This window comes from Pseudochaenichthys georgianus, chromosome 12 (genome assembly GCF_902827115.2).
Source record: "Pseudochaenichthys georgianus chromosome 12, fPseGeo1.2, whole genome shotgun sequence".
NCBI classification, from domain to species: Eukaryota; Metazoa; Chordata; class Actinopteri; order Perciformes; family Channichthyidae; genus Pseudochaenichthys; species Pseudochaenichthys georgianus.
The window spans coordinates 17,963,584-17,988,184 of NC_047514.1; the positions used below are offsets into that span (position 1 = coordinate 17,963,584).

At 43.4% G+C, this 24,601-nt stretch overlaps 1 protein-coding gene across 2 annotated transcripts; it reads right to left on the bottom strand.

Moving 5' to 3' along the window:
• Window positions 1–118: 118 nt before the first annotated feature.
• LOC117456059 (sushi domain-containing protein 2-like) lies at window positions 119–23,174 on the bottom strand. 2 transcript variants are annotated; one of them, XM_034095779.2, is made up of 16 exons: window positions 23,046–23,174; window positions 22,730–22,928; window positions 21,162–21,313; window positions 20,883–21,050; window positions 20,624–20,798; window positions 20,330–20,531; window positions 13,169–13,254; window positions 11,744–12,012; window positions 11,524–11,658; window positions 11,211–11,366; window positions 10,847–11,095; window positions 9,778–9,961; window positions 2,970–3,064; window positions 2,708–2,887; window positions 1,772–1,874; window positions 119–1,650 (listed from the first exon to the last, which is right to left on the bottom strand). In XM_034095779.2, exons 1-16 carry the CDS (start codon window positions 23,107–23,109, stop codon window positions 1,608–1,610), a joined length of 2,460 nt encoding a protein of 819 aa, XP_033951670.1. In that variant the 5' UTR covers window positions 23,110–23,174; the 3' UTR covers window positions 119–1,607. The 2 variants fall into 2 exon arrangements, with proteins under 2 accessions (XP_033951670.1, XP_033951669.1); XM_034095778.2 differs by having other exon boundaries at window positions 119–1,653.
• Window positions 23,175–24,601: the final 1,427 nt, after the last annotated feature.

Consider the following 24,601-nt stretch of genomic DNA (forward strand, 5'->3'; position numbering starts at 1 on the left):
TGCTGGTACATATGATAAAAACAGGATAATACAGTATTCTTTAATAATAACATGCTTTTATTCTGCATACTGGTTACTTTTAGCTGATTATACTTCTGCTCTCTACTTTTTGATACTACACACGGTAGAGATGCCACAATCAATTCTGAAGAACCCTACCCCATGTATTTAGCTAGTTCTGAGAGAAGAATCAACATTGTGCATAACAAGATAGAATGATAACACCCCTATCAGCTGACGCCAACAGGCAGGAACAGGGAGACAAAACACAGAGCACAGCAGCCAGGTTACAGTGCGTGTGCTCAGTCAGGACAGTATTACCTGATAAACTGGGTCAAAGTTATGGGCCTTGGAAAATATTTCCCCAACATAGAGGATCTGAGTACTTTATCCATCATCATCTTGGTTTATTAGCAGTGGGCAATATATTTGTATGTTTACTTAGAGACAAATATGAGTTGTGGTGTACTGCAGTGACAAACGCACGTAAAATACTGTATGTGTTACCTTTACAAGAACTTTTGCCAAGAAATGACGCGCCACAGATTGTGTAAAACCTGTGTATAGTGCTAGATGAAGATACACATTACATTGTGTTGGAAAAACATCATTATCCCTGAATTTGTACATAGCAAACTGTATAACAATATTCATCGGCATTCAATAACAGTACACAAACATTAAGTGCACAGCGAGGAGTTTGGCAGTAAATATAAATGTGATCCAAAAGATGAACAAATGTTTTTTTGAGAAGTCAAAACACTGCCAACGCTTTTTGACATCAACAATAATGGAGTGTTTGGACAGTAGTCGGTGTGTTTGACCTTTGATCATCCAACCTGACGACTGACTGTGAAATACATGAACCCACTAACCTTCAATAATGTGTTCACATTACAATAAACGAAAGGTATAGTTTTTAAACCCAGAATGCTTTGTGGTTATGGTGGGTGTGTGGTCAAAGGTGAAGGCAGGTTAAGATATAGTAGAAGATAAAGTATGTAGCTACTCTTTAACCGTGCATTGACCCTTGATCCAGTTAATGGTGTAATTTAGTTTTGCATCATTGCTCTTTTTTGCAATGTTTATCACTAAATTAAGATATTATTTGTGCATTTTACATTACATTACATTTAGCTGACACTTTTATCCAAACAACTTACAATAAGTGCATTCGACCAAGAAGATACTCAATCTTAAATAAAACAGAATCATATAAGTACATCAGGTTTCATAGAGCTAAAACATTTCAAGTGCTACTCAACTGGCTTTAGATAAGCCAGCCCTTTATTAGTATATAAGTGCTTTGTTAGTCAATTTATTGCTCGAAGTGGAGTCGAAAGAGATGAGTTTTCAGTCTGCGCCGGAAGGTGTGTAAGCTTTCTGCTGTCCTGATGTCAATGGGGAGCTCATTCCACCATTTTGGAGCCAGGATAGCAAACCCACGTGTTTTTGCTGATGGGAACTTGGGTCCCCCTCGCAGTGAGGGTGCAGCGAGCCGTTTGGCCGATGCAGAGCGGAGTGCGTTCTTATCTTCTGTCAGCATGGATTTATGTTTATGCACTAATTTTCAAGTTAAACTACTTTGACTAGATGAGGAATTGTGATTAGAAAGCCTCAGTTGTTCCAGCTTCTTCTGTCTGTGCATCTCTTCTGAAATGAAGAATAAAAATAGTGACATCAGAGAAAATTAATTTTTATTCTGTAGCAGAAAACGACCCAGAAAACCGTCATGTTACAGATCTTCAAAACGTCTGAAGATATGCCTCACCTTTTTTGTTTCTGTTTCCTGGAGAGAAGAACGATGGTGGTAATCATTAAAATCAGCGCTGCAGCTCCAATGACTGAACCGGCCACAATTCCTGGAATATTATCTGAAAATAATGTTTTTTTAAACCAGAGACTCCAGCACAATAAGTCGTAACATAAGTTTGTTTGATTTGATTATTTTTCTTTCCTTTTTTGGTACCTTAGCTGATACTTAACTCCATAGATTCAGGAAGGAAAGAAGAGTACATGCAACAAGGATTTAGATTTGTTCAGCATAGTATTTGAGAGCATGTAATGTATTTGTTTGAAAAGAGAGAAACCAGGCAGGGAAAAGTTAATCAATGACCTTTGTGATCATGCTACAATTTACTTCTCCACTTCATTTCTGTTGAGAATGAAGGCATTGTTCTAGATATACCAATGTCGGTCGATTGGTTAAACACTTAAAAACCTGGGGCAGACAGACAATCAGTGTGACCCTAAGATCAAATCCAAATCACTTTAGACTGTAGACTTTTAGCGACACAACACTTGTAGTGTATAATGAATACCTGTCGTCATGTTTGACATTCTTATCAACCAGTCAGAAAGCAGACCGTTTTCATTTCTATGTGGAAAAGTAATTGTCACATTGGTCCCACAGCTAAGGGCAATGCCCGTAGAAGCAAGGTGATTGAATAAATCATTTGTTCATTTTCCAAGGCATTTCAGAATTGTAGGCATAAGACAGGCCTTGACTGTGTGAAAGGCCTCCTCATACTGACATTGAGACTCAATACAAATATAGTAGCTCGGATACATAATCATTTGTTCTGAAAGTGATTTAATTGTTTGTGTATTCCAACACTTTAGAGCACTCACACACATGCATGGCACACACTGCTGATTTGTGAAGATAAAATCATTGGAAATGAGAGATTTTATAATTTATTCATACTGGGAACCACACAGTTTGTGTCTCCTCCAGACCACACGCCGTCCCACTGGCATACGCGCACCGATGGTCCTGTGAGAGTGAAGCCTTCGTTGCAGAAAAGGTTCACCTTAGCCCCCTGTAGATATGTGGTCCCCTCCTTCTTTCCATTACTTGGTGGTGAAAACCATCCACAGGATATCACTGCAAAGCACAGCAATAACTCATACAGTGAAACCAAATCTCAGCAACCACTCATTCATCACTTATGTGTTTATACACTCACCTGGCTTTAGATCTTCTTCAAGAGAAATGTGACTTTGGTAAGATATTTTTGAAGCGTGTCCCATTCTGGGACTACGACCCACCAGGATATCGTACCTACAGGACATAGGTGATCATAAAATTCAAATATAGTGTACAATTAAATCATAAGCAGTGGATATATCATTACTTTAAATGTCTTTTGGAGAGATTTCTTGCCTGGCCAATTTCCATCTTATTCAAACTAATACCTTTAGTTTATCACAAGGACATCATCAGGGTTATTTTTTAAGACTTCATTTGAGAAAGCTAATGTAAGACCCACCTAAGACATAATTTAAACTTCTTTCACATGCTAAACTGTAGGCCTACTCCTTAAGACAAGTAAACTGAACTTCATGTGTAAAGGTGTAAAAGCATGGTCTTATTTTTACTGAGATGGCTAACATTAGTTCTCATTCATAATACTCCGTTCGATGTCTCACTATGGGATGCGCCTCATCGCGGAGCAAACAGAAGCATCAATCTCATTACGCCAATCTTGATTGGCTGGTGATCTTGACGTCAGCGTCAGGGAATCCACCCCCTATACCCCGCTACGTCGCATGCGTCATTCAAACACCTCTTCTCGCTTCAGAGCACATCTCTATGGTAGCCGGGCTAGCTTAACAGTCCACAGACTGAACCCAAATCTAAATTTCGGTCGACGGGCGCTCGCCGGCTACCCTTCCTGCTTCGCAAGAAGACTGCTAATACTAACACACCAGTTATTATAATCGACCTTGCCGTTTCTTTCCTCGGAAATTAAGGTAAGGTTTTGATTTTTAGAGAAAAGAAGAACGTCCTCGCTACCGTGGTGTCGGTAGCGAGGACGTTTTTCTTTTCTCTTTCTCACGGAGGAGGAAAAGATTAAAGAATATTGACACACCAGTTAATATTCTTTGAGAAAAAGACCTACACTCATTAACAGCGGCAGCTGCGGAACCGGAATCCCGCGCCGTGTCAGGCCGGCAAGAGACGCGGGAACGGAGCCCCACGCTTTACCAAGCTGGGGCTCCCGGCTAGACCTCACCATGGTTTGCCCGCGGAGGATGTCCTGGAATTGGATTACATGGAGGACGAAGAGGATGCCTCTGAGTTCCTCCTGTCTGATTCGGATGAGCAAGAAGACGATATCTTCATGTCATCGGCTCAGGCTGCAAAGCCGGGAGCGATGGCTGCTAGACTGTGATGGTATGGAGAGGCTCGGCCTGCTCCGCATACCGCCTATGGAACCGCTGGTGGCAGCCCACCTCCTACCGAGGATGGGCCCGTCACCAAGCAGGAACCCCACGCTGCCAGCGAAGGCGGACCGATTCCAGTCGACCATGACTGAACGGTCCTACAGAGCTTCAGCGTTGTCCGCCAGGGCTCTGAACGTTTCCTCGCTGCTAATCGCATACTAAGCGGAGCTCTGCGAGGATCTGTCAAGCAATCCTGGACCGGCCGTTCTGGATGAGATAGCCGCGGTCACAGACATTTGTCTCAGTGTCCAACACTGCGCCGTCCAGGCCACGGGCAAGGCAATGGGGATCATGGTGGTGCAGGAAAGAGCTAGATGGCTCAACCTCACCAACCTCCCAGACCGGGAAAAGGAGGATGTGCTTGACATGCCCATCGTTCCCGAGGGGATTTTCAGCTCCGCTCTCGCCTCCATGCAGAGGAGATGCGAGTCGAAAAAGAAGAAGGACGAGGCCCTCCACCTCTGCCTCCCTCGAAGGGTCCTTCGCCCAAGCTGCCTTGAACCCTGCTCGGTTCAAAATACCTAAACAGCAGAGGTCGCAGCCCGCCCCGAGTCCCCAGCCCAGGCAGGAGACGAGGGCGAGTTGGGCTAGAAAATCTCCGGTTCCGGCTGCAGCCCAGGCGCATGCGCCCAGCCACCGTCACGCGCCGGCACGTGCCGGCTGGGGTTGTGAAGGCACCACCGTCACGCGCATGCGCAGTATCGGTGGGGATTGTCGAAATGGGGCACCACCGTGTTCAGACACTAGAGGGCCCCATAAGACAACAAATAGAGACTCAGAGGGTAAGAGATGTGACATCTCCGCTGGCTCCACACTACAGCGTCGACAGCGTCGGAAGCGTCGACAACTTGTGTGTAGCAGGAATTGTGGGTAGCAGAGCGGTCCGTCTCCGCCGTCTCCGGCGTCAGAAGTTGAACAATGTTCAACTTCTGACGCCGGAGACGCCGGAGTAGCCAGCGCCAGCCAGCGCCAGCCAGCGCCAGCCAGCGCCAGCCAGCGCCAGCCAATCAAATCCCATTTCTGAAAATCTGACAGCTCAAGCCGTAGCCAATCAAACCGTCTCTAAGCTGGGAGAGATATCCCGCCGTTCATTTCTATATTTCAAAAAAAGTTGGAGGAGAAACTAATTATCGCTGTAGCAAATCACCCGGTTTTGTATGACCAGACCCTCTTCACCTACCGGGATACAAACCGGAGGAACCAGGCATGGAGGGAGGTGGCAGAGACAGTGGGGGAAACTGGTAGGTTTTCGCCTGTTTGGGGAGTTTATATATATATTGCTCCCATAAAATCCCGGGGGGTTTTTGCTTTGTATGTCGGGGGCGGGAGATTCATGTGATTGGTTGTTGGTCGCATTGCTTTAATAAAATCCCCAAGCTCCAGACACGCCCAGCTCCAAGCTTTTTTTGAAGCTGTCGTGTGGACGCTCCGTAACGGCCCCTACACACGGCGGCGTGCGTTGCCGCTTGGCGGTGGGCGTGTCTTGAGCTTGGGGAGTCAACGCGAGCAGCCCGACCAACAACCAACCACATGAATGTCCCGCCCCGGACATACAAAGCAAAGCATTCATGCTACATCCATGCTGGCTAAATATACTGTCTATGCTTGCTAGCTGTCCATTCAAACGAAATACACTGGATATAAACTCCCCAAACAAGCGAAAACCTACCAGTTTCCCCCACTGTCTTTGCCACCTCCCCCCATGCCTGGCTCCTCCGGTTTGTATCCCTGTATGTAAAGAGGGACTGGTCATAGAGTACCGGGTGATTCCCTACCGCCACGATCATTTTCTCCTCCTTTTGTTGACATATGGGAAATAACTGCGGTCTGGCTCTCCCAACATACACCCGGTTTGATTGGCTACTGCTTGTACTGTCAGATTTACATACGAGGGATTCGAGGCGGCAAAAGTAGAACATTGCTCTACTTTTGCAGCGAGCACCTCGAGAGAAGCTACGCTTTGCTCCCACAATGCAGTTTGGCGAATCGTGACGTCACCCCATTCAAAGTGAATGGGCAGAAGCGTTGAAGCGGCAACGCCCACCGCCGTGTGTAGGGGCCGTAAGGAGCATACAGTGGAAGATGCTCACAACATCTGCTTGGGTTTCTCAAGACAGTAACACGGGGCTACAGACTCCAATTCGCTGTCACCCCCCCTCGCTTCTCGGGCATTCTGTATTCACAAGCCCGGGGAGAGTCAGCCCATATTCTAGAGAGAGAGATCCTCTCACTTCTAGAAAAGAGGGCTATATCTATAGTACCCGCCGAGCAGAGTCAGATTACGCAGACAAATGTCCTCGTAAAACACCTGCTCAACCTGGGTTTCATAATAAATACAGAGAAGAGCATGTTGTGCCCAGCACAGACTGTACTCTTCCTGGGTTTACACCTGAACTCGGTGCCCTTTACAGCCCGCCTGTCAGCGGACAGAGTGAAAGCTTTCAGAGCTTGTCTCGCTCATTACCAGCTGCGCAAACATGTTCTCCTCAGATCATGCCTGCGGTTACTGGGGCTCATGGCGTCAGCCATCCTGGTCGTACGACTGGGACGCTTACACATGGGGGAGTTTCAGCGCTGGGTAGCCGCTCTAAAACTAAACTAAACGAGTAATGGTTACTGTGAAAAGCGTAATGGCACTACGTCACTGGCCGCACCCGACTTTTCTAGTACGGGGCGTGCCTATGGGTGCTGTCCTTTCACGGAAGGTGGTCACCACGGACGCATGTCTGACAGGCTGGGGAGGTATTTATGAAGGTCGTCCGGTGAGGGGTCTCTTGAACAGAGACCTCCAGCGGGCGCACATAAATTACCTGGAGCTTTTAGCGGTGTTCCTCACTCTAAAACGCTTTCTGCCTTTTCTCAGAGGACACCATGTCCTCGTGAGGACAGACAACACGACCACAATATTGTGCATAAACCGCCAAGGGGGTTTGCGTTCTCTCCAGTTACACATGCTGGCACGCAAACTGATCTTATTCACCCACGCCCAGAGCGCTGGGCACTATGGGCCTGGCCCGTGAGTGGTACAATCTGAATACAGTGGGGCTCCCTCAGAAGGTGATAAACACTATTCAGAGTGCGAGAGCTTCCTCCACCAGGTCTCTCTATGACTGTAATGCGGCTTTCACACCAGCGCTTTTCAGTTTCTAGCTCCGAGCGGGAGCTTTTCTGGTTCAGCTCCGGTTTCCCTTTTCAGCTCCCGCTCTGTTCACACCGCCCACTGGCGCCCCAGAGCTGCCCCTGCTGCGTCATGGCGTCACCGTTTACATCGCTGATTTGCTCCCCAACGAAAGCCATTACGGCGCTCACAACAACAACTGCGTCGGGTTGATGATCGTGTTGCTTTTAATTACAAGAAGCCAGAATAAATTGAATAACGACTTCTCCAACCTTATACTTTGCTCCAGAGTGCCGTGGTTCATTGTTTATTAATGTGTTTCTGCAGCATTTACCGACCGCTGCAGTGCTGCTCTTACACGGGAGTTTATTCTCCCGTTAGCTCCCGGTTAGCTCACACTGCAGCGGCCGCTCTAAAGTATCCACTGTCCGACTCACACAAGCAGCTGATGCATATCCCCAGTTCCCCTTAGCCTAAGTGAATGTGTGTCAGTCTGAATTGACACTGTTTGGCATCACAACGCTGTTATGAAAGTTTCTCTGGTATAAAACGGGTGATGTTGGCATAGCAACCGAAGCTAAACTGACTACTTGCATCCGATAGCTGCAATAATACAAAACAACACGTCTGCCTCTCTCCACAATGATCGATAACAGCGAACGGATGGTCAAAGTAAGGTACAAATAAACAGAATCACACGAAGCCTGGTTAGTGCTGCCTGACTTTATAAAGTGTGTTTATAAGCACACTGCTTGTAGGCAGGCATGACAGTCGACCCATGGGAGGTGGGTTTAGTTTCCTGCACGCCTCGACGTAAGAGAGACGTAAGCGACGTCGCCTCTTAGCTCCAAAGCTCTTGCCTCTGGACCGACACTTTTTTGGAGCTGGAAATGAAGCGGATTCCGGAGCTAAGAGCCAGCGCCGCTGCGGTGTGAACAGGAGAACCCGGCACTTTTCAGGCTCTAGCTCCGAGCCGGAGCTGAAAAGGCGCTGGTGTGAAAGGGGCATAAGTGGAGGGTGTTTGAGGAGTGGTGCCTTCAAAAAGGACACATCTCTTTTCAATGTCCTGTCGGGGTGATTTTATCATTTCTACAGGACTTGATCGATAAAGACAGAGCTTTCTCTACGATCAAAGTGTACCTGGCTGCTATTGCTGCATGCCATGTGGGCTTTGAGGGTAAGACGGCTAGCCAACATCCTTTGGTCTGCCGTTTAATGAAGGGGGCTCGCAGGCTCCTCCCTGTTTCCAGGTCACTGGTGCCCTTATGGGACCTGGCAGTGGTTTTAGATGGGCTCAACCTGACCCCATTTGAACCCCTGGAAGGAGCTGACATGAAGCACTTGTCACTCAAGACAGTGCTGTTACTGGCCCTGGCATCCGCCAAGCGGGTCAGTGACATTCATGCGCTATCTGTACTGTACATCCTTCATGCACTCAGTTTGCCCCAGGGCAAACGAGAGTGTTGCTGAAGCCCAACCCTGCCTTTATACCAAAGGTGGTTGGTTCATGTACCCCAATTGACATTGAGGCATTTCCTCCGCCGCTGTGTCCCTCCGGGGAACAGCAGCCGGATTTGCTGTGTCCAGTCCGTGCTTTACGCACCTATATGGACAGATCAAAAGAGTTTCGTCATAATGACCAACTCTTTGTGTCCTGGGCTAACCCTCACAAGGGCAAGCCCGTTACTAAGCAACGGCTCTCCCAATGGATTGTGGAGGCAATTGCTTTGGCCTATACGAGTCAGGGTTTGCAGGCACCTTCGGGTCTGCGGGCTCATTCGACTCAGGGCCTGGCTACATCCTGGGCTATGTTCAAGGGTGTTTCCATCCAAGACATCTGTGCAGCGGCGAGCTGGTCCTCGCCGCTCACTTTTGTCCGCTTTTACAGGCTAGACATCTCTGCTCCTAGTGTGGCCCAAGCAGTGCTGGGCACCTTGTTGAGTCAGAGCTCTACCTGTTAAGTTCTGGTTGGTTTGGTGATTTTCAAGATAAGCTCGTCTGGCAATATGGGAGCTACAATTTCCCATAGTGAGACATCGAACGGAGTGTTATGAATGAGAACTATAGGTAACTTACGTAACCCCAGTACTCAGAGTAACATGAAGTGAGATGTCTCACCAGACGGCCCTCCTTGCTATGGTGAAGCGAGAAGAGGTGCTTATTTTGAATGACGCATGCGACGTAGCATAAGCTACTTATAGGGGGTGGATTCCCTGATGCTGACATCAAGATCACCAGCCAATCAGGACTGGCGTAATGAGATTGATGCTTCTGTTTGCTCCGCGATGAGGCGCATCCCATAGTGAGACATCTCACTACATGTTACTCTGAGAACAGGGGTTACGTAAGTAACTTATAGTTTTTTAACAAAAAGGACACGTTTTTTAATGATTAATAATATTGAGATAAAGAACATTTTTGTCTCGTACCTGCAGAACTGAGAGCCCGGTCCCGAGCATATCTCAGAAGTCTGATTAGCTAATGGGTCATTAGGATTCTCCGGGATAGAAAACACTGGAAGAAAACTTGCGTCATGTCTGGGAGCATACAAAAATGTGTCCAAAAGATATTCTGAATCATATGTGAACAATGCAGACTGGTTGGAGATGGCCCCTGTAAGACAAAACAGAAAGATACTATTAAACGGTTTTTTATTTTAAGTGGAAAATCTGCAACATTGACATAGTTTGCACGAACAGACAAAAGAGAACATTAAAATATCTCCATGAAAGCATGACAAGAAGAGTACATGACCCAAAAAAAGAGCATTATGGAATGGCGAAAAATACCTTACACTTTGGGTAGCTATGTTTAATTATTCCTTACTAATGTCCATGATAACTTCTACTGTGAGTTATGAATACATGTATAGCTCCAGGTTTCCTTTTTTAATTTCACTCCTGTTTTATTTTGATACTCAGCTCTCACTTCCTGCCCTAGTTTGCTTCTGCTTCATCTGTATCTGTGTTTAGTTCTTTCTCCTGCTACCTGTAGGCTACTCCGAATCTTAACACATGAACTAAATTAGTATTACCCACCAATCGAATCAATCATTAGCTTCACTCTCTCATTTCACTAAACAAAAGTGTTTCTATTCCTTATGTGGAAATATAATATAATCTAAATGTAATACATACCAACAACTGTAATCTATGTTTCAAATATCATGCTAATTTCATATTGAATTAGGTTTTGTTGGGTATACAACATATGAATTTCATTCATATGTCACATGGTGAAATATTTGTTAATAGTTTATATTGCTTGGCTTTTATGTATGTTTTGTATATTCCGTTTGATTATTGTGTGCTTCTTTTGGATTGGTGCATTGTGTAATTTTTAACTGGTTTTACTTCCTGTTTCATGCTTTTATTTTGAAATGTTTTAGACTGTGTTTTTAACCCCTTTACTCATGAAAGAAGGTAAGCAACCTAATGCAAATACCACATGCATTTTGAACAACAGGCATATCAATCTGAGTTGTGAATAATGTCTTACAGCCTGCCCCAAAGTTGAACACCTCCTCTGGATTTGTGCGATTCTGCACGAGTTCCCCGTTGGTGAGAGCGAGGTCGTCTTTGGGGTCACCGTTCATTTTTCCCAGCAGTCCCATGGTGGTGTCTATGAACTCTTCAGGCAGGAGTACGGTGGTGGTCATGGTTCCCTCTCTCAGGCGCACTTCCACTCCAACTCCACTGCTGAACATCACGGTCACATTGGAAGAGGTAGGAGAAAACACAAACACACCTAGAAGAGAGATGGGGTCAGGAAAACGTTTTGTAGTCTAGCTGTCAAATGAAATGAACAAAGGGATACCATTTATAGATTTAATCATGGATACAAAGATAAATCAGGCTCTCACCGTGTAGGTCCATCCAGCTCTGCTCAGAAAAGGAGAGTGTTTTTTGATTCTGCAGCACCTCAAGGCCAATATGACCGCTGACCAGCCGCACCTCAATAATATCAGAGGGTGTTTCTTGCATGGCTACAGACGTCAACTGTGTAGCTTTTACAGTTCCTAATAGTAAGAGAATCAGAGCAATGACATATGAATTTTTTTTTAATATGTAATGTGCATTGTGTTCTTTATAGAAATGAGTACTATATCATTTACATAACACTGAAGAGATGTAAAGACATACATTTAAAACATCTAAATGCCTTAAGTAACTCACCATTTACAGGCTCAGTTCTGCCTTGAATTGTCAGCCCTTTCGCAAAAGAAGTCACCAAAGTGTATTCCCCAAAGCCATTGAAGGAGTAGCTGACACCATCGAATGTTATGAAGTGGGGATCTCCAAACACCACAGCTGCCATTACACACACAAAAGTAAGAATTGCATTTCAAATAGTCGCTTAAAAACTCATTAATATTGTGCTAAATTATTTATTTACCTGAGCTGGGGGACTTGTACCGTCTGCAGTCGCTGGAGGGCCGGTGTTTGAAGTAGAAGTGGCAGTTGTCAGACCACAGGCAGCAGTAGTAGAAACTCAGGACGTCGTACACCCAGTGGGACTGTCCTGGGATTCGAGGGGGTTTCTTGAATGGAGGTGAGCCCCAGTCGTGTGCTCGGTCTGGAGTACTTCCCCCAATCGAGTCTGCGGTCAGCACCTGAGCACCGGTGTTGTCATAGCAACACTGTTGTCCCGCTGCATACATTGGACTGTTGATAAATATCCAAAAACAAATTCAGTTAGATGTTGAACCCCGATGCAACAAGTAAGGAGCTACACTATAGGCTCTTACACTCGATGCTAACGTGAGGATTCAAGATTTAAAGGCTTTTTGCAATATATGCTCTACAGTAGCTACATTGTAGTTTGTGCAATGAAAATCTTAAGTCAGGCTCCTCAAACAGGGCAACATACAATATGCTTAGAATAAGATGAAAATACATAACAACGCGCAATAGACAACATGGTTTAAGTTGCATGAAAAAAAGATATATACATGTAAAATAGAATAAGAATGTATATACAGTGGGCTTGAATAAATACACTGTTAACATGCTGGTGTAAGCCATGTGTAGACGATGTTAACCATCGTCATTTAGCTTATTAGCATGCTATCCATGCAGGATTTAATCATAAACTTAAATATTGATAAAGTGTAAGAATATATGTACTGTAAAATGACATAGAAACCCATCTAATATTTTTTGAGATATTACAGTCTTGACATTGCTTAAAAGTATGTAGCCACTTATAATTATCAGCAAGTAAATCAATGAGTGATGCTTGATCAATAAGTTAAATGATATACAGCAGGGCAACTGGACGAGTTGAACGCATCAGTTCCTTACATTAAAATAATTGCACAATAATTAGTACTTATATCAAATTTAAATTAGTGGTAAAACCTCTACAATAGTGTTTTTGCGACGGCTTCCTCATCTGTCTACATTTGTTTCTGTTTCTGTCCTTCCCACTAACCAAAGCCATTGAAACTCTTTGAAGCTTTATTGCCATTCTGTCCACCAGATGCCCGAGTTTCCTCAGCCCGGTCACATGACTCCCACGACCTGCTGTCTCATTTCCCTGTACATCACCCTGTACAAATAAGCCTCCTATTTCCCCTGTCAGTCAGTGACCCTTAATCTGCATGCCCCCTTTCCCGTGTCCTTTAGTTTGCACAAGCAAGATAAGGCGGTTATTTACCGTACAGTAAGTGCTTTATTTCGGGTGAGGTAGCATGGGCGAGGTAAGGTGTGGGCAAGTCTTTGAGCTTATAGATTTGAGTATGTTTCGGATGGATTGCAAATGCATTTATAATATTTCAAATAAAAAGTTGACATCTGACTGTGAGAGTGTAGGACTCACCTGGCCTGTATAGCCCTCACACAGTGAACACATCCTGGGTGGTAGGTGCACACACTCCCCTTCTCTATGTCACAGCCATAGTCTGTCTGCGGAGAGAGATACAGCCTTTATAACCGGTGTTCATACAAATACTGCAGTCCAGAAGCATATCATTATAGTACCATTTATAATAAAAATGATATTAATGTGACAAAGGCAACCACTCAGATAGTCCATTCGCTTGTGTGATGATTCACACTGAATCCTCATCAATACACTCACCAGTCATTGCAGGTCAGTAATGGCTTTGCCTAACCCTAGTTGTAAAATGTTTAAGATAAAAGGCAACAGATCGATGCTAGAATATGTTCTGCTTGTAAATAGACCCCTGCCTGTCTTTGTAATGATAAACACACAAAAAGCAGGACAGGGATAAAGTAAACCCACTCCTACAGATTCCGTGAGAAAAAGGGGAGTGGCAAATCAAGCACCCCTGAGAGAAACTGGAGGAAACAATCAAGAGAATGATTGGCACCTGTGTGCTGTTAAAAGGAGGACAGCATGTCATTCGAAGAGGGAGAAAGAGGCAAGAGGAAGTCGGAATCGAACAAGGAGAAAAGTGGATTCTTGAGGACTTCATCAGCTGAATCAGGCTATTTTTTGGGAGTTTTTGCCACTGAACCAGGAGCTGTTGGGGAAACATTCAACTTTCCCCTTCCAAGTTAACCCTGCAATCCAGTGAGCTGAGGTAAATGGTCTGTGACATGAGTATATTTGTTTGATGTACTGATTTATTATTTGGAGTTAAAAAAAATACAGACATTTTATGTTGAAAGTGAATTGATTTATTATTTTTCCTTTGTAAAATTCAGTAGCTAGTTCACCGGGCTATCCTTCTGTTTCTGCGAGTCTAAAAAGTTTAATTTATTCGTTCAGGGATAAGACCTACGCTACAGAAATGGCAACCACGAAGGGACACAAACCCCTGACATAAAGTTAAAAGGAGAAAATAAGTTAAAAGTGAAAATAATTACATTGTGCTTGTTCTTCATGCATATTTGCTTGGTGGGTTTTGTATATGATCTGCAAGATTTATCCATCTGTCATATTGCCTTTGACTGTTTAAGTGTTTTATTTATTGAGGAACTATGTGAATGTATGTTGTATGTACACATTTCATACACTTAATTCAGAGATAACCACCCACACACATCATTATGGCTGATCTACAACCTGCTTCAGGGTTGCCCTCAGTTTCACATGACATAGAAGCCCCTGATGTGCAAACCCCAACATTTACTTATGGTGCAGGTAGTGCATTTCGTGCACACTTGCAGACTTGTTTTCTAACTCCAGCTCAGCCTCTAATAGCGACACCTGACCGCCATAGGCACCCATGGCCCATCTCTAATCCTCATCTAGACCCTGTCAATCAATCTCTTGCGTGGGAAACTGAAGATGTGCATCACTCATCGAAAACAGGAGAGGGTGCCCTAAGGCTATCATCTTCTTCTCCATATTCACTATCTCAGTCTCAGCATGAGCTTCCAGCATATATCTCTACTCCTGCCCGAGGTTTTAATCAGATTGCAGACACAAAAACAAAACCTCTGGTCTTCAAGGAGAGCTGGACTCTCTGAAGGAAGCCAAGTGCAACAGCAACTGTTATCAAAGGTGATCATATTAGGTTAACTTTTCCAACATTTGGAGGGCCTGATGATGATCCCGACCCCCTCAACTACTTGTCAAAATGCCATGACTTTCTTGCCTTACATCCCTTATCGAGCACGGATATTCTTGCAACCTTCCGAACTGTACTTCTTGGTACTGCTCGTGATTGGTGGGAAATCGCTAGAAATAAAGTAACCTCCTGGAGTCAATTTGAGACCGTTTTCCTTGCAGCTTTCCTCTCAGAAGATTATGAGGACGAGCTAGCTGAACGTGTAAGAACAAGAAGTCAAAAGGAGAAGGAACCCATCAGAGATTTTGCTTTCTCTTATAGAGCTCTTTGTAAAAAATGGAACCCCTCTCTCACAGAGGCCAGCATTGTGAAAATGATTCTGAAAAACATCAAACCATTTCTTTCCAGTCAGCTCAGAGGTCGAGTTGAAAATGTTGAAGATTTAGTCCGTCTTGGTCATCAACTAGAAAAGGACCATGAACAGCAGCAAGAATATAACAAGCGAATGAGTGTTAGGACTGTTATCCCTGTTCCCAAACCTAACCCCTCTAGTCAACCTGTGGATAAACCCCACCACTTTGTTGTGTGCTGGAGATGTCAAGGTAACCATGTTCCTGGTTCCTGCCCACAGTACAGTTCACCTGGCACTTCCCCTAATCCCTACCGGCAGCAAGCACCTAAGGCACCTCAGCGATTTTCCAAACAAAAAGGGATGCCTGGAAATGGTTCAGTGTCAGTTGTAAAATCGAAAAAAAAAGAACGATCAAGCCACACCCAAGAGCAGGAAAAGTTGGATGTGTCAAATTCCACTTCTACAAACAATCAGCTGGGCACGTCTTCTAGTCCCCAACAGCTAGTTGTACCGATTTTCATAGGTACCTGGCGTGGAAAAGCAATAGTTGACACAGGAGCCAGCTACACTCTCATTCATGAGTATCTCTGGATGGAGTTAAAGGGATCAAATGTCGACCTCCAGCCATGGGAAGAAGATCCTTTGTATCTGGCAAATGGTGAAGCAGCCACTCCCATTGGATGGGGAAACCTCTCTGTGAATCTACAAAATCAAGTGGCCGCTCTCCCTATAGCTGTCCTTGGGCCCAAAGCTCTAGCCTATGGTGTGGTCCTTGGTTTAAATTTCATTTCAGATCCTGGAATGATAATTAGTGTGGCTGATGAAGAGTATTGCTTTAAGTCCAACCCCTCTGTTATCTACCCCTTCCAGTCAGGGAATGCCAACATCCCTTGGAATAGATATAAAAAAAAAACCTAACACCGCATCAGCCAGGGCAAAGTCTTTCCCTAATAAGCTCCGTTCCACCACCCTTTCTCTCTTTGGAACCGGTGCGACTGGCAGTCAAAGATTACATCAACATCGCTGTGTCGGATGCAAACTTAAAAGATGGAGAAAAGAAACAATTGCGACAGCTCCTTGAGTCTAAACCCCAGGTCTGCACAAATCAGCCTGGTAAAACCGATGTGTTGAAGCACACCATCTATTCCACAAACTGTGTACCCATCAAGCAAAAGGCCTACCGAATGTCCCCTGTGAAGCAAACCATTGTGGAAGAACAATTAAGAGAGATGATTACTTCAGGAGTCATTGAACTTTCCCATTCTGGATGGGCATCTCCTGTAGTTCTGCCACCAAAGAAAGATGGAGGCCACCGGTTTTGTGTAGATTTTAGGAAAGTTAATGCTGTCACAGAAACTGACGCATACCCTTTACCAAACATTAACGAAATCCTCGAATCACTTTCTGGAGCTTCCCTTTTCTCCACCATTGACTTAAACGGTGGGTACTGGCAAGTACCGATGGATCCAGAAAGTAAAGCACAGACTGCCTTTGTCACTCACTGTGGCTTGTATCATTTCAATGTCATGCCCTTTGGTCTAAAGAATGCTCCTGCCACCTTCCAAAGGCTAATGGAGAAAGTCTTAGATGGCCTGCGGGGAGTAATCTGCCTGGTCTATCTTGATGACATAATAGTTTATTCATCATCTGTGACTCAGCATTTTGAGCGCCTGCAGACTGTAATGGAGCGACATCACAAAGCCAATCTGACAGTCAACCTAAAAAAGTCCAGATTCTGTATGAAAGAAATCAGATTTCTTGGCCATATTGTCTCTGGAGAAGGAGTCAGTGCGGATCCTGACAAAGTCGAAGCAATAAGATCCTACCCTGCACCAACTAATCTCAAGGAAGTACAGAGGTTATTGGGACTAGCAGGCTGGTATCATAAATGTGTACCCGACTTCTCAAAAATTGCTCAGCCTCTGAACGACCTGAAAAAAAAGAGACCTTTCATCTGGAATCAAGCATGCCAGCAATCCTTTGATCAACTGAAGTCCAGTTTGATCTCTCCGCCTATCTTGGGTCACCCAAATCCAGATTGTCCTTTCTTTGTCTATACAGATGCAAGTGGTATAGGTCTTGGAGCGGTGTTGACTCAGAAAACGGAAACTGGGACAGAAATAGTTCTCGCCTATGCCAGCAGAACCCTAAACAGAGCTGAAAGGAACTACTCTGTCACAGAGAGGGAGTGCCTTGCAAAAATGTGGGCTTTGGAGAGATGGCAACATTACCTGGAGCTAAAGCTATTTACAGTCATTACAGATCATTCTGCTTTGAAATGGGTTCTGTTATCAACCAAAACCTCCAGCCGCCTCATCAGATGGGCACTAAGATTGCAAAGGTTTGATTTTGTCGTGAAATACCGAAAAGGAAAACTAAATTGTGCCCCTGATGCCCTTTCAAGGATTTCCCCTAACTCTGGGTGTTGTCTCTTCTCCAACAAAACAGATGAGAGTATTCCTATATCCCTCGAAATAATTTGGGAAGAACAACAGAAAGATCATAAGGTGGAGCAAATCTTGACTCAGCTAGCGGAAGGAAACAGACCCATGGAACAGGATTTTAGCGTACTTGAGGATAAAGTTTATCACAAGAAACAGATGTCAGAAAACCATTTCCATTACAGGCTGTACATTCCTCAGAGTCTGGTTCAAGAGATACTCAAAGAATATCATGAAAACCCTTTAAGTGGACATGCAGGTATCTTCAAAACCTATAAAAGGCTTTATGAAGTAGCCTATTGGCCTGGAATGTGGGTAGATGTCAAAACCTATATTAAAAACTGCCGTGTTTGTCAAAGTCTGAAAGCGGATAACCGGAAACCTGCTGGAAAGATTCAACAGACCACTGTCAAAGGACCTCATGAGATGCTCGGTATTGATATTATGGGCCCCCTACCAAGAAGAGAGGAGAGACACGAATACCTACTGGTGGTGGTGGATTGCTTTACTCGCTGGGTTGAGTTTTCCCCCTTGAGATCTGCTACAGCGAAAACGGTGGCTCGATTCCTGAGGAAGGATATTTTCACAAAATGGGGTACACCAGACTATATCTTGTCTGATCGAGGACCCCAGTTTGTGTCTTCTGTTTTCAATGAACTCTGTGACCAATGGACTGTGAAACACAAGTTCACCACTGCCTATCATCCACAGACAAATATGACAGAGGGTAAATCGAACTTTAAAAAGTATGATAGCCTCTTATGTGGATGACAATCACGGGAAATGGGATCAATACCTTCCAGAATTCAGGTATGCCATAAACTCAGCTGTTCAAGAGACCACAGGTGTTACCCCTGCAGAACTGCAAATTGGCAGAAAGCTGAATAGTCCACTGGACAACATTCTGAAAGGGAAGATCTTTTCCCCTGAAACCCCTGCTTATGAGGTTGTCCAGCAGTTGCAACAACTCAAAGCAGATGTGGAGGAAAATGTAAAAAAAGCTAAACACAGGCAACTAAGGAACTACAACAAACATCGTCGTACTGTTGGCTTTAAACCCAAGCAAAGGGTCTGGATAAGAAATGTTCCTCAGTCAAGTGCAAAAGACAAATTCACAGCAAAGCTCGCCAAAAAGTGGAAAGGTCCCTACCGAGTAGTCAAACAACTTGGACCCCTGAATTACCAGGTAGTTTTGGAGGATACAGGCCAAGATGTGAGAACAATGCATGTCTGCAACCTTAAACCCTTCTACCCAAGTGCTGAGGACTTGGAACTCATAGACCGGAAAAAAGTGATGGATATTCTACAGCTCTGAGGAGGAGGACTTCTTAGGCTTCCTAGATTAAGAGTCAGTGGGAAGATCCGAATCTTGCAGCGACCACTGAGCGTGGTCTTGTCAAGCGGGGAAGTAAACCCACTCCTACAGATTCCCTGAGAAAAAGGGGAGTGGCAAATCAAGCACCCCTGAGAGAAACTGGAGGAAACATTCAAGAGAATGATTGGCACCTGTGTGCTGTTAAAAGGAGGACAGCATGTCATTCGAAGAGGGAGAAAGAAGCAAGAGGAAGTCGGAATCGAACAAGGAGAAAAGTGGATTCTTAAGGACTTCATCAGCTGAATCAGGCTATTTTTTGGGAGTTTTTGCCATTGAACCAGGAGCTGTTGGGGAAACATTCAACTTTCCCCTTCCAAGTTAACCCTGCAATCCAGTGAGCTATTCTGGCCTGTCACCCTCAGATAAGTGGTTCTCACTACACAAATATCATTTCTCCTCCTCTAGCACTCCACACACACACACACACACACACACACACACACACACACACACACACACACACACACACACACACACACACACACACACACTGGACTGGAAAAGCTGGACTTTAAAACTTTACTTTCACACATCCTTATCCCCTGAAATACACTCCTAAACTGAGTGACAAAGGACAAAAAAGACTTCTCCCCTCCCCCACAGTCAATCCCCAGGATGTATTGATGTTTTGTGAGTTAACTTGGCTTATTTGTTTGTTTATGTATTGGAGTTAAGTTTATCTGGTAAATGGTCTGTGACATGAGTATGTTTGTTTGATGTACTGATTTATTATTTGGAGTTAAAAAAAATACAGACATTTTATGTTGAAAGTGAATTGATTTATTATTTTTCCCTTGTAAAATTCAGTAGCTAGGTCACCGGGCTATCCCTCTGTTTCTGTGAGTCTAAAAAGTTTAATTTATTCTTTCAGGGATAAGACCTACGCTACAAGCAATTACACACTTTCATCTGGGTAATGCCTTACAACTCCCACACTGTGAGGAAATCTCTTTTCCATTTACTCCTGATGTTTTACTTTACAAGTGTGATTGATAATCATTTTGCACAGATAAACATCAAAGTAATTAACCTGTAAAATAATGGTGTCTGTGTAGGGTTAACTAACCCTTTTTAACAAGGCTGTCAAGTGATGGCACTATGGCACCAAATCTATTCGTGATACCTCACACGATACAATGCAACTTTATTGTCAGTGTACACATGTTACTGCATGTTAAAACTAAGTGGTTCATTTTCTTGAACTTTCTAAGAATGCAAAGTTAATATCAGTGTGGACAGACTCACAACAAAAGTCACATTTTAAGTGCAGCAAGTTTAGATTTGGCTGCAATCATTTGAGATAGCTTTGTGAATGAGGTTTTAACAAACTTACATGAAACCTCCCTGTGTCTGCTCTCGCTTGAGCCAGGGTGCAGGGGCAGTCTATGATCTCACTCAGGAAGTTGGGCAGCTCATTCTCCAGCTGGTTCCATGCTACACATTTATCCAGGGCCCAAACTGTCGAGTTCTGCCTGAACTTCTCCTCCAGATGCCAGGCCAGAGCGTGATCCTCCGTCCATGCGGCCTGCACATTCCTAAATGAAACGCATGACGAACACAATACAGCTGACAAGTATATTAAGATGTTTAGTGACAGTACATCTTGAAGGGTATTTGCACCACATACCACATGCCATCAGGGTAGATACTGGGGCTGATGCGTAGAGAGCCAAGCTCCCAACTTGAAAAGCCGTTCTCTGCTGGTTTAGGCAAGAAACTAAAGGAACCACTGTTGGGCTGATCCTTTGCAAGCGAGTACAGATACGCCCACTCACCAAGCCAGCTGTCTGTATATGGTTCTCCTACAGAGAAACATTTCACAGGTTCAGTGTTTTTCACCATTAATCTCCAAAGTGTAAATGTAGTGTAGGAATAGGCTTACTCACCTGTCTCCCTGTACCCCCAGAGCTCTATGTTGACCCTCTCCGCTCTGACCAAAGACGTATTCCATGTCATCTCAAGGTTGCCACGGACATCAGTTGTACCATAGTACTGCCATTTTGTTGAGTTGACCAGAATCGCCTTGAACTTAGCATCTAACTTTCCAGTATGTACTGTACCAACACATTTGAATGAAACAAATCATTATGTTAATGTCAAAAGCAATTGGAAAACTGAATAAATTGTTAGTCATCTTAAAAGCGTTATGCAGATAGATACAGTACCTGAGAGCCAGGCTCCAGTCATATTAAACGTAGTGCCATTATCAGAGGAGATGCTCAAAGGAACCCACCCCGTTTCGTACAAAAGTGGGGAAATGCAATGGCCTCTACTGGTTTCATCCACATACCCCTCCGTTTTGATATTGTCATGGAACCTGCCATTATAAAAGAAGCAAGTTGTTTTTAATGAAGTCACGTTTCTTTGTAGCCTACTGTAATACCAGAGAAAACAGTTAAAATCCCAGAAAAAGCTCAAATGGAAAACTTGTATTCTTATATTATTGTCTTCATATAAATACAATGACTTGGTAGGGGTGTAACGGTATTCGTCACGGTTCGCGACGTCACGTCACGGTTAGCGCCTGTTTTTACGAGTGGGAAAAAAGTCTGTCACTCAGGGCAGTATTACACTATATATAATCCAGGGGGCGGTATTGCTCCTAAAAGCCAGCCGCCCGTAAATAACAAGAAAAGTTAGTAGCTATGGCGAGTTCGCACAACACTCAGGAGCTAGAAGACCCACCGGCTTCTTTTAAATAAAGTGTGGGAACATTTCGGGTTCCCTGTGGACTACAACAATGATGGGGTGCGAGTTGTGGATCGGACGAGGACGGTGTGTCGGCGTTGTTCGACAGCAGTGCGGTATGCTAGTGGTAACACGTCAAACATGTTCAATCACATCGGAGTCAGTCTCAGTCCCCAGCGAGAGGGTTTTCTCGACGGCAGGTGACATAGTTACCGCCAACACATCTGCCCTCACTGACAACGTAGACAAACTCATCTTTTTGAAGAAAAACTTGAAAATAGAGTAAAGCTTGAGTACCTTTTTTTATTTAGGCATAATGGCCTCACACACTCACAAGTTAATTACACATATTAGACATTGCTTCTAAAGGTACAGATTTTATTTTGTTTTATATTTATCATTGTATTTATTTTATATTTTGACATCAGGAGATGTTATACAGTTCTGTATTGCCTTTTATTGATTGTGATTGAAACACTTTCTTATTTATTTTAATATTTTCAAGACATTCTTTTTAGTTGTACAGCTTATTTAACTTTTTTGTTTGACATCAGCCATTATAAATAATATGGCCGTGTGTGTGTGTGTGTGTGTGTGTGTGTGTGTGTGTGTGTGTGTGTGTGTGTGTGTGTGTGTGTGTGTGTGTGTGTGTGTGTGTGTGTGTGTGTGTGTGTGTGTGTGTGTGTGTGTGTGTGTGTGTGTGTGTGTGTGTGTTTGTGGTTTGTTTTTAACTGTGTAATACAGTTAATGATTCAAAATGTTAGAGTTCCTTATTTTCATACCAAAACTTGCACTACTGTTAAAAATAAACAACAGCAACAAAATTATGCATTTGGGACTTTTTTTTGCTTTTCCTTGTTGTACCGAACCCGTACCGAACCGTGACACCCAAACCGAGGTATGAACCGAACCGTGACTTCTGTGAACCGTTACACCCCTACTTGGTAGTCAATAATATAATAAACGTTTTTTATTCAGCTTTTATCAAATATATCACTAGAACAGGTTTAGCAAGTCAACACGGAAGTGTGAAAGAAAGTCTTACCTGCATACAATCTCTGAGCTATTATTAAATGTTGCGTTAAGGACAATAAAATCTGTCCCACCCAAAATGGACCCGGAGTGTGGAAGGATCTCCACACAGTATTCTCTGTAATCTGTACAGCAGTTCCCTAGAGAGGTGCATGTTGAGTGGCATGAACACAAATCTAGTTTTTTGCCACAGTTTCCTTCACATGTCTGACCTGTTTTTATAAGGAGAAAGAGGAGTTAAGTCTGGAGTGTGTGTTTCAGAAACAATTTAAAGTTATAGAAACATATTTCCAAATGTAAGAGATGAAGTGCAGTCTTTAGTTACTTACCTAATGTCCTGCAGATACATGAAACCAGAAGGACACATATAACTACAGTGAATCTGTCCATCATGGCTGAGGGAAACTGCTGCTCTCTTGGTTGGCTTTCTCTGAATTTGTTCCAGGATGTACTCGGGATGTTTCTAAACCTTGGCCCTTTTTTATCACAGGCATTTTAAAACCTCTGTTTGATCATTAACTTGATTCTGACTGACTCTATCACCAATATGTCTACCTTTGACCATGTGTCCCTCCGTGCCAATCAATTAGTCACATCTATTATACTTGATGGATTTTAGATTGTAAAGCTGGCGGAAACTCATTTAGGCTCTTAAAACGATCATATTTAGATAAAGATATAACAATTGGGGAGATATACACATATACAACCTGCTTTCACACATCAAATATAAGCCAACAGTGATGTGAAATACATGACTTACTTACAGTATTTAATTCTTATTTCAAGATTATGCAATCCTCAATCAATTTGTATTACCATTAGTCCAAATAGGGCCTTCTTGAGTTTAAACCTGTTGGCAATATAACAAATTAGACAGGCAAGTAAATACATAAATGTTACATTTGAGAAGGCAAAATACCTGCATAATAAAATTACAATGGAAACGATTGCATTGAGTTATGATTGTGCAATATTACCATACCAACATTGTGAAAAGCTGACACCATACAGCTTAGACTTATAAAGCTTCACTTTTGCCCATTAAGGACCCAAAAATAGCATTTTGAGGATTTAAGAGGAACACAGCTTACGAGCAGAGCTTTAAGACCTTTAAAACGTATGTGTAATGTCGATATATGTGTTGTCCAGCAGAGGGTGCTGCAGATTAAGCTACTGCACATTTGAATGCTGCTCTCTGAGATAAAATTAATAGTTCAAAACACAAGTTGAAATATTTCCTGGCTACCACATACAGTAGGCATCACCTTTACATTTAAAGATGGATGGAATTGTATATTTGTCTCAACTTCATCACAGAAAATGGTGTGGATTTCCCACAGAGGTTCATTGCCAAACCTTAATACAATCGCCAAAGAGGAGCCTGTAGGTCCAGCTTCTGACCTGTAGAGGAAGCTGCTACCCCACACATCAGTTTAGTGATGTATTGAAACTTAAATTGTGTATATTTTGTAATAAATAGGAATTTACTCCCAATAATTCCTCATGCTTTTCACACAGTGTCTATTGGTGTTCAAATAGTTTTAATGTAACATAAGTGAGGTATTAGAAACATGTACATACGTAGTTTTCTTCTATAATAATTTCAGATACATTTAATACAAAGAAAGATTACAAACAAGTGCTTCTATTCATTAAGGATGGTTGATTTCCATGATTTTCGCAGGGATCAGTTTGTTCAATTAAAGATACTTTAAACTCTACTCTTAAGAAATGAATATAGACTCTACTATTAGCTTGGGTTCTGCTCTCTACAACTTGGATATTGGCAGTGTAATATTTGCATTTACATGATTGGATAACATTGTCATAAAAATGCAAAAAGTAAAAACCAGCTGACATGAAACACAATTGGCAACGACCA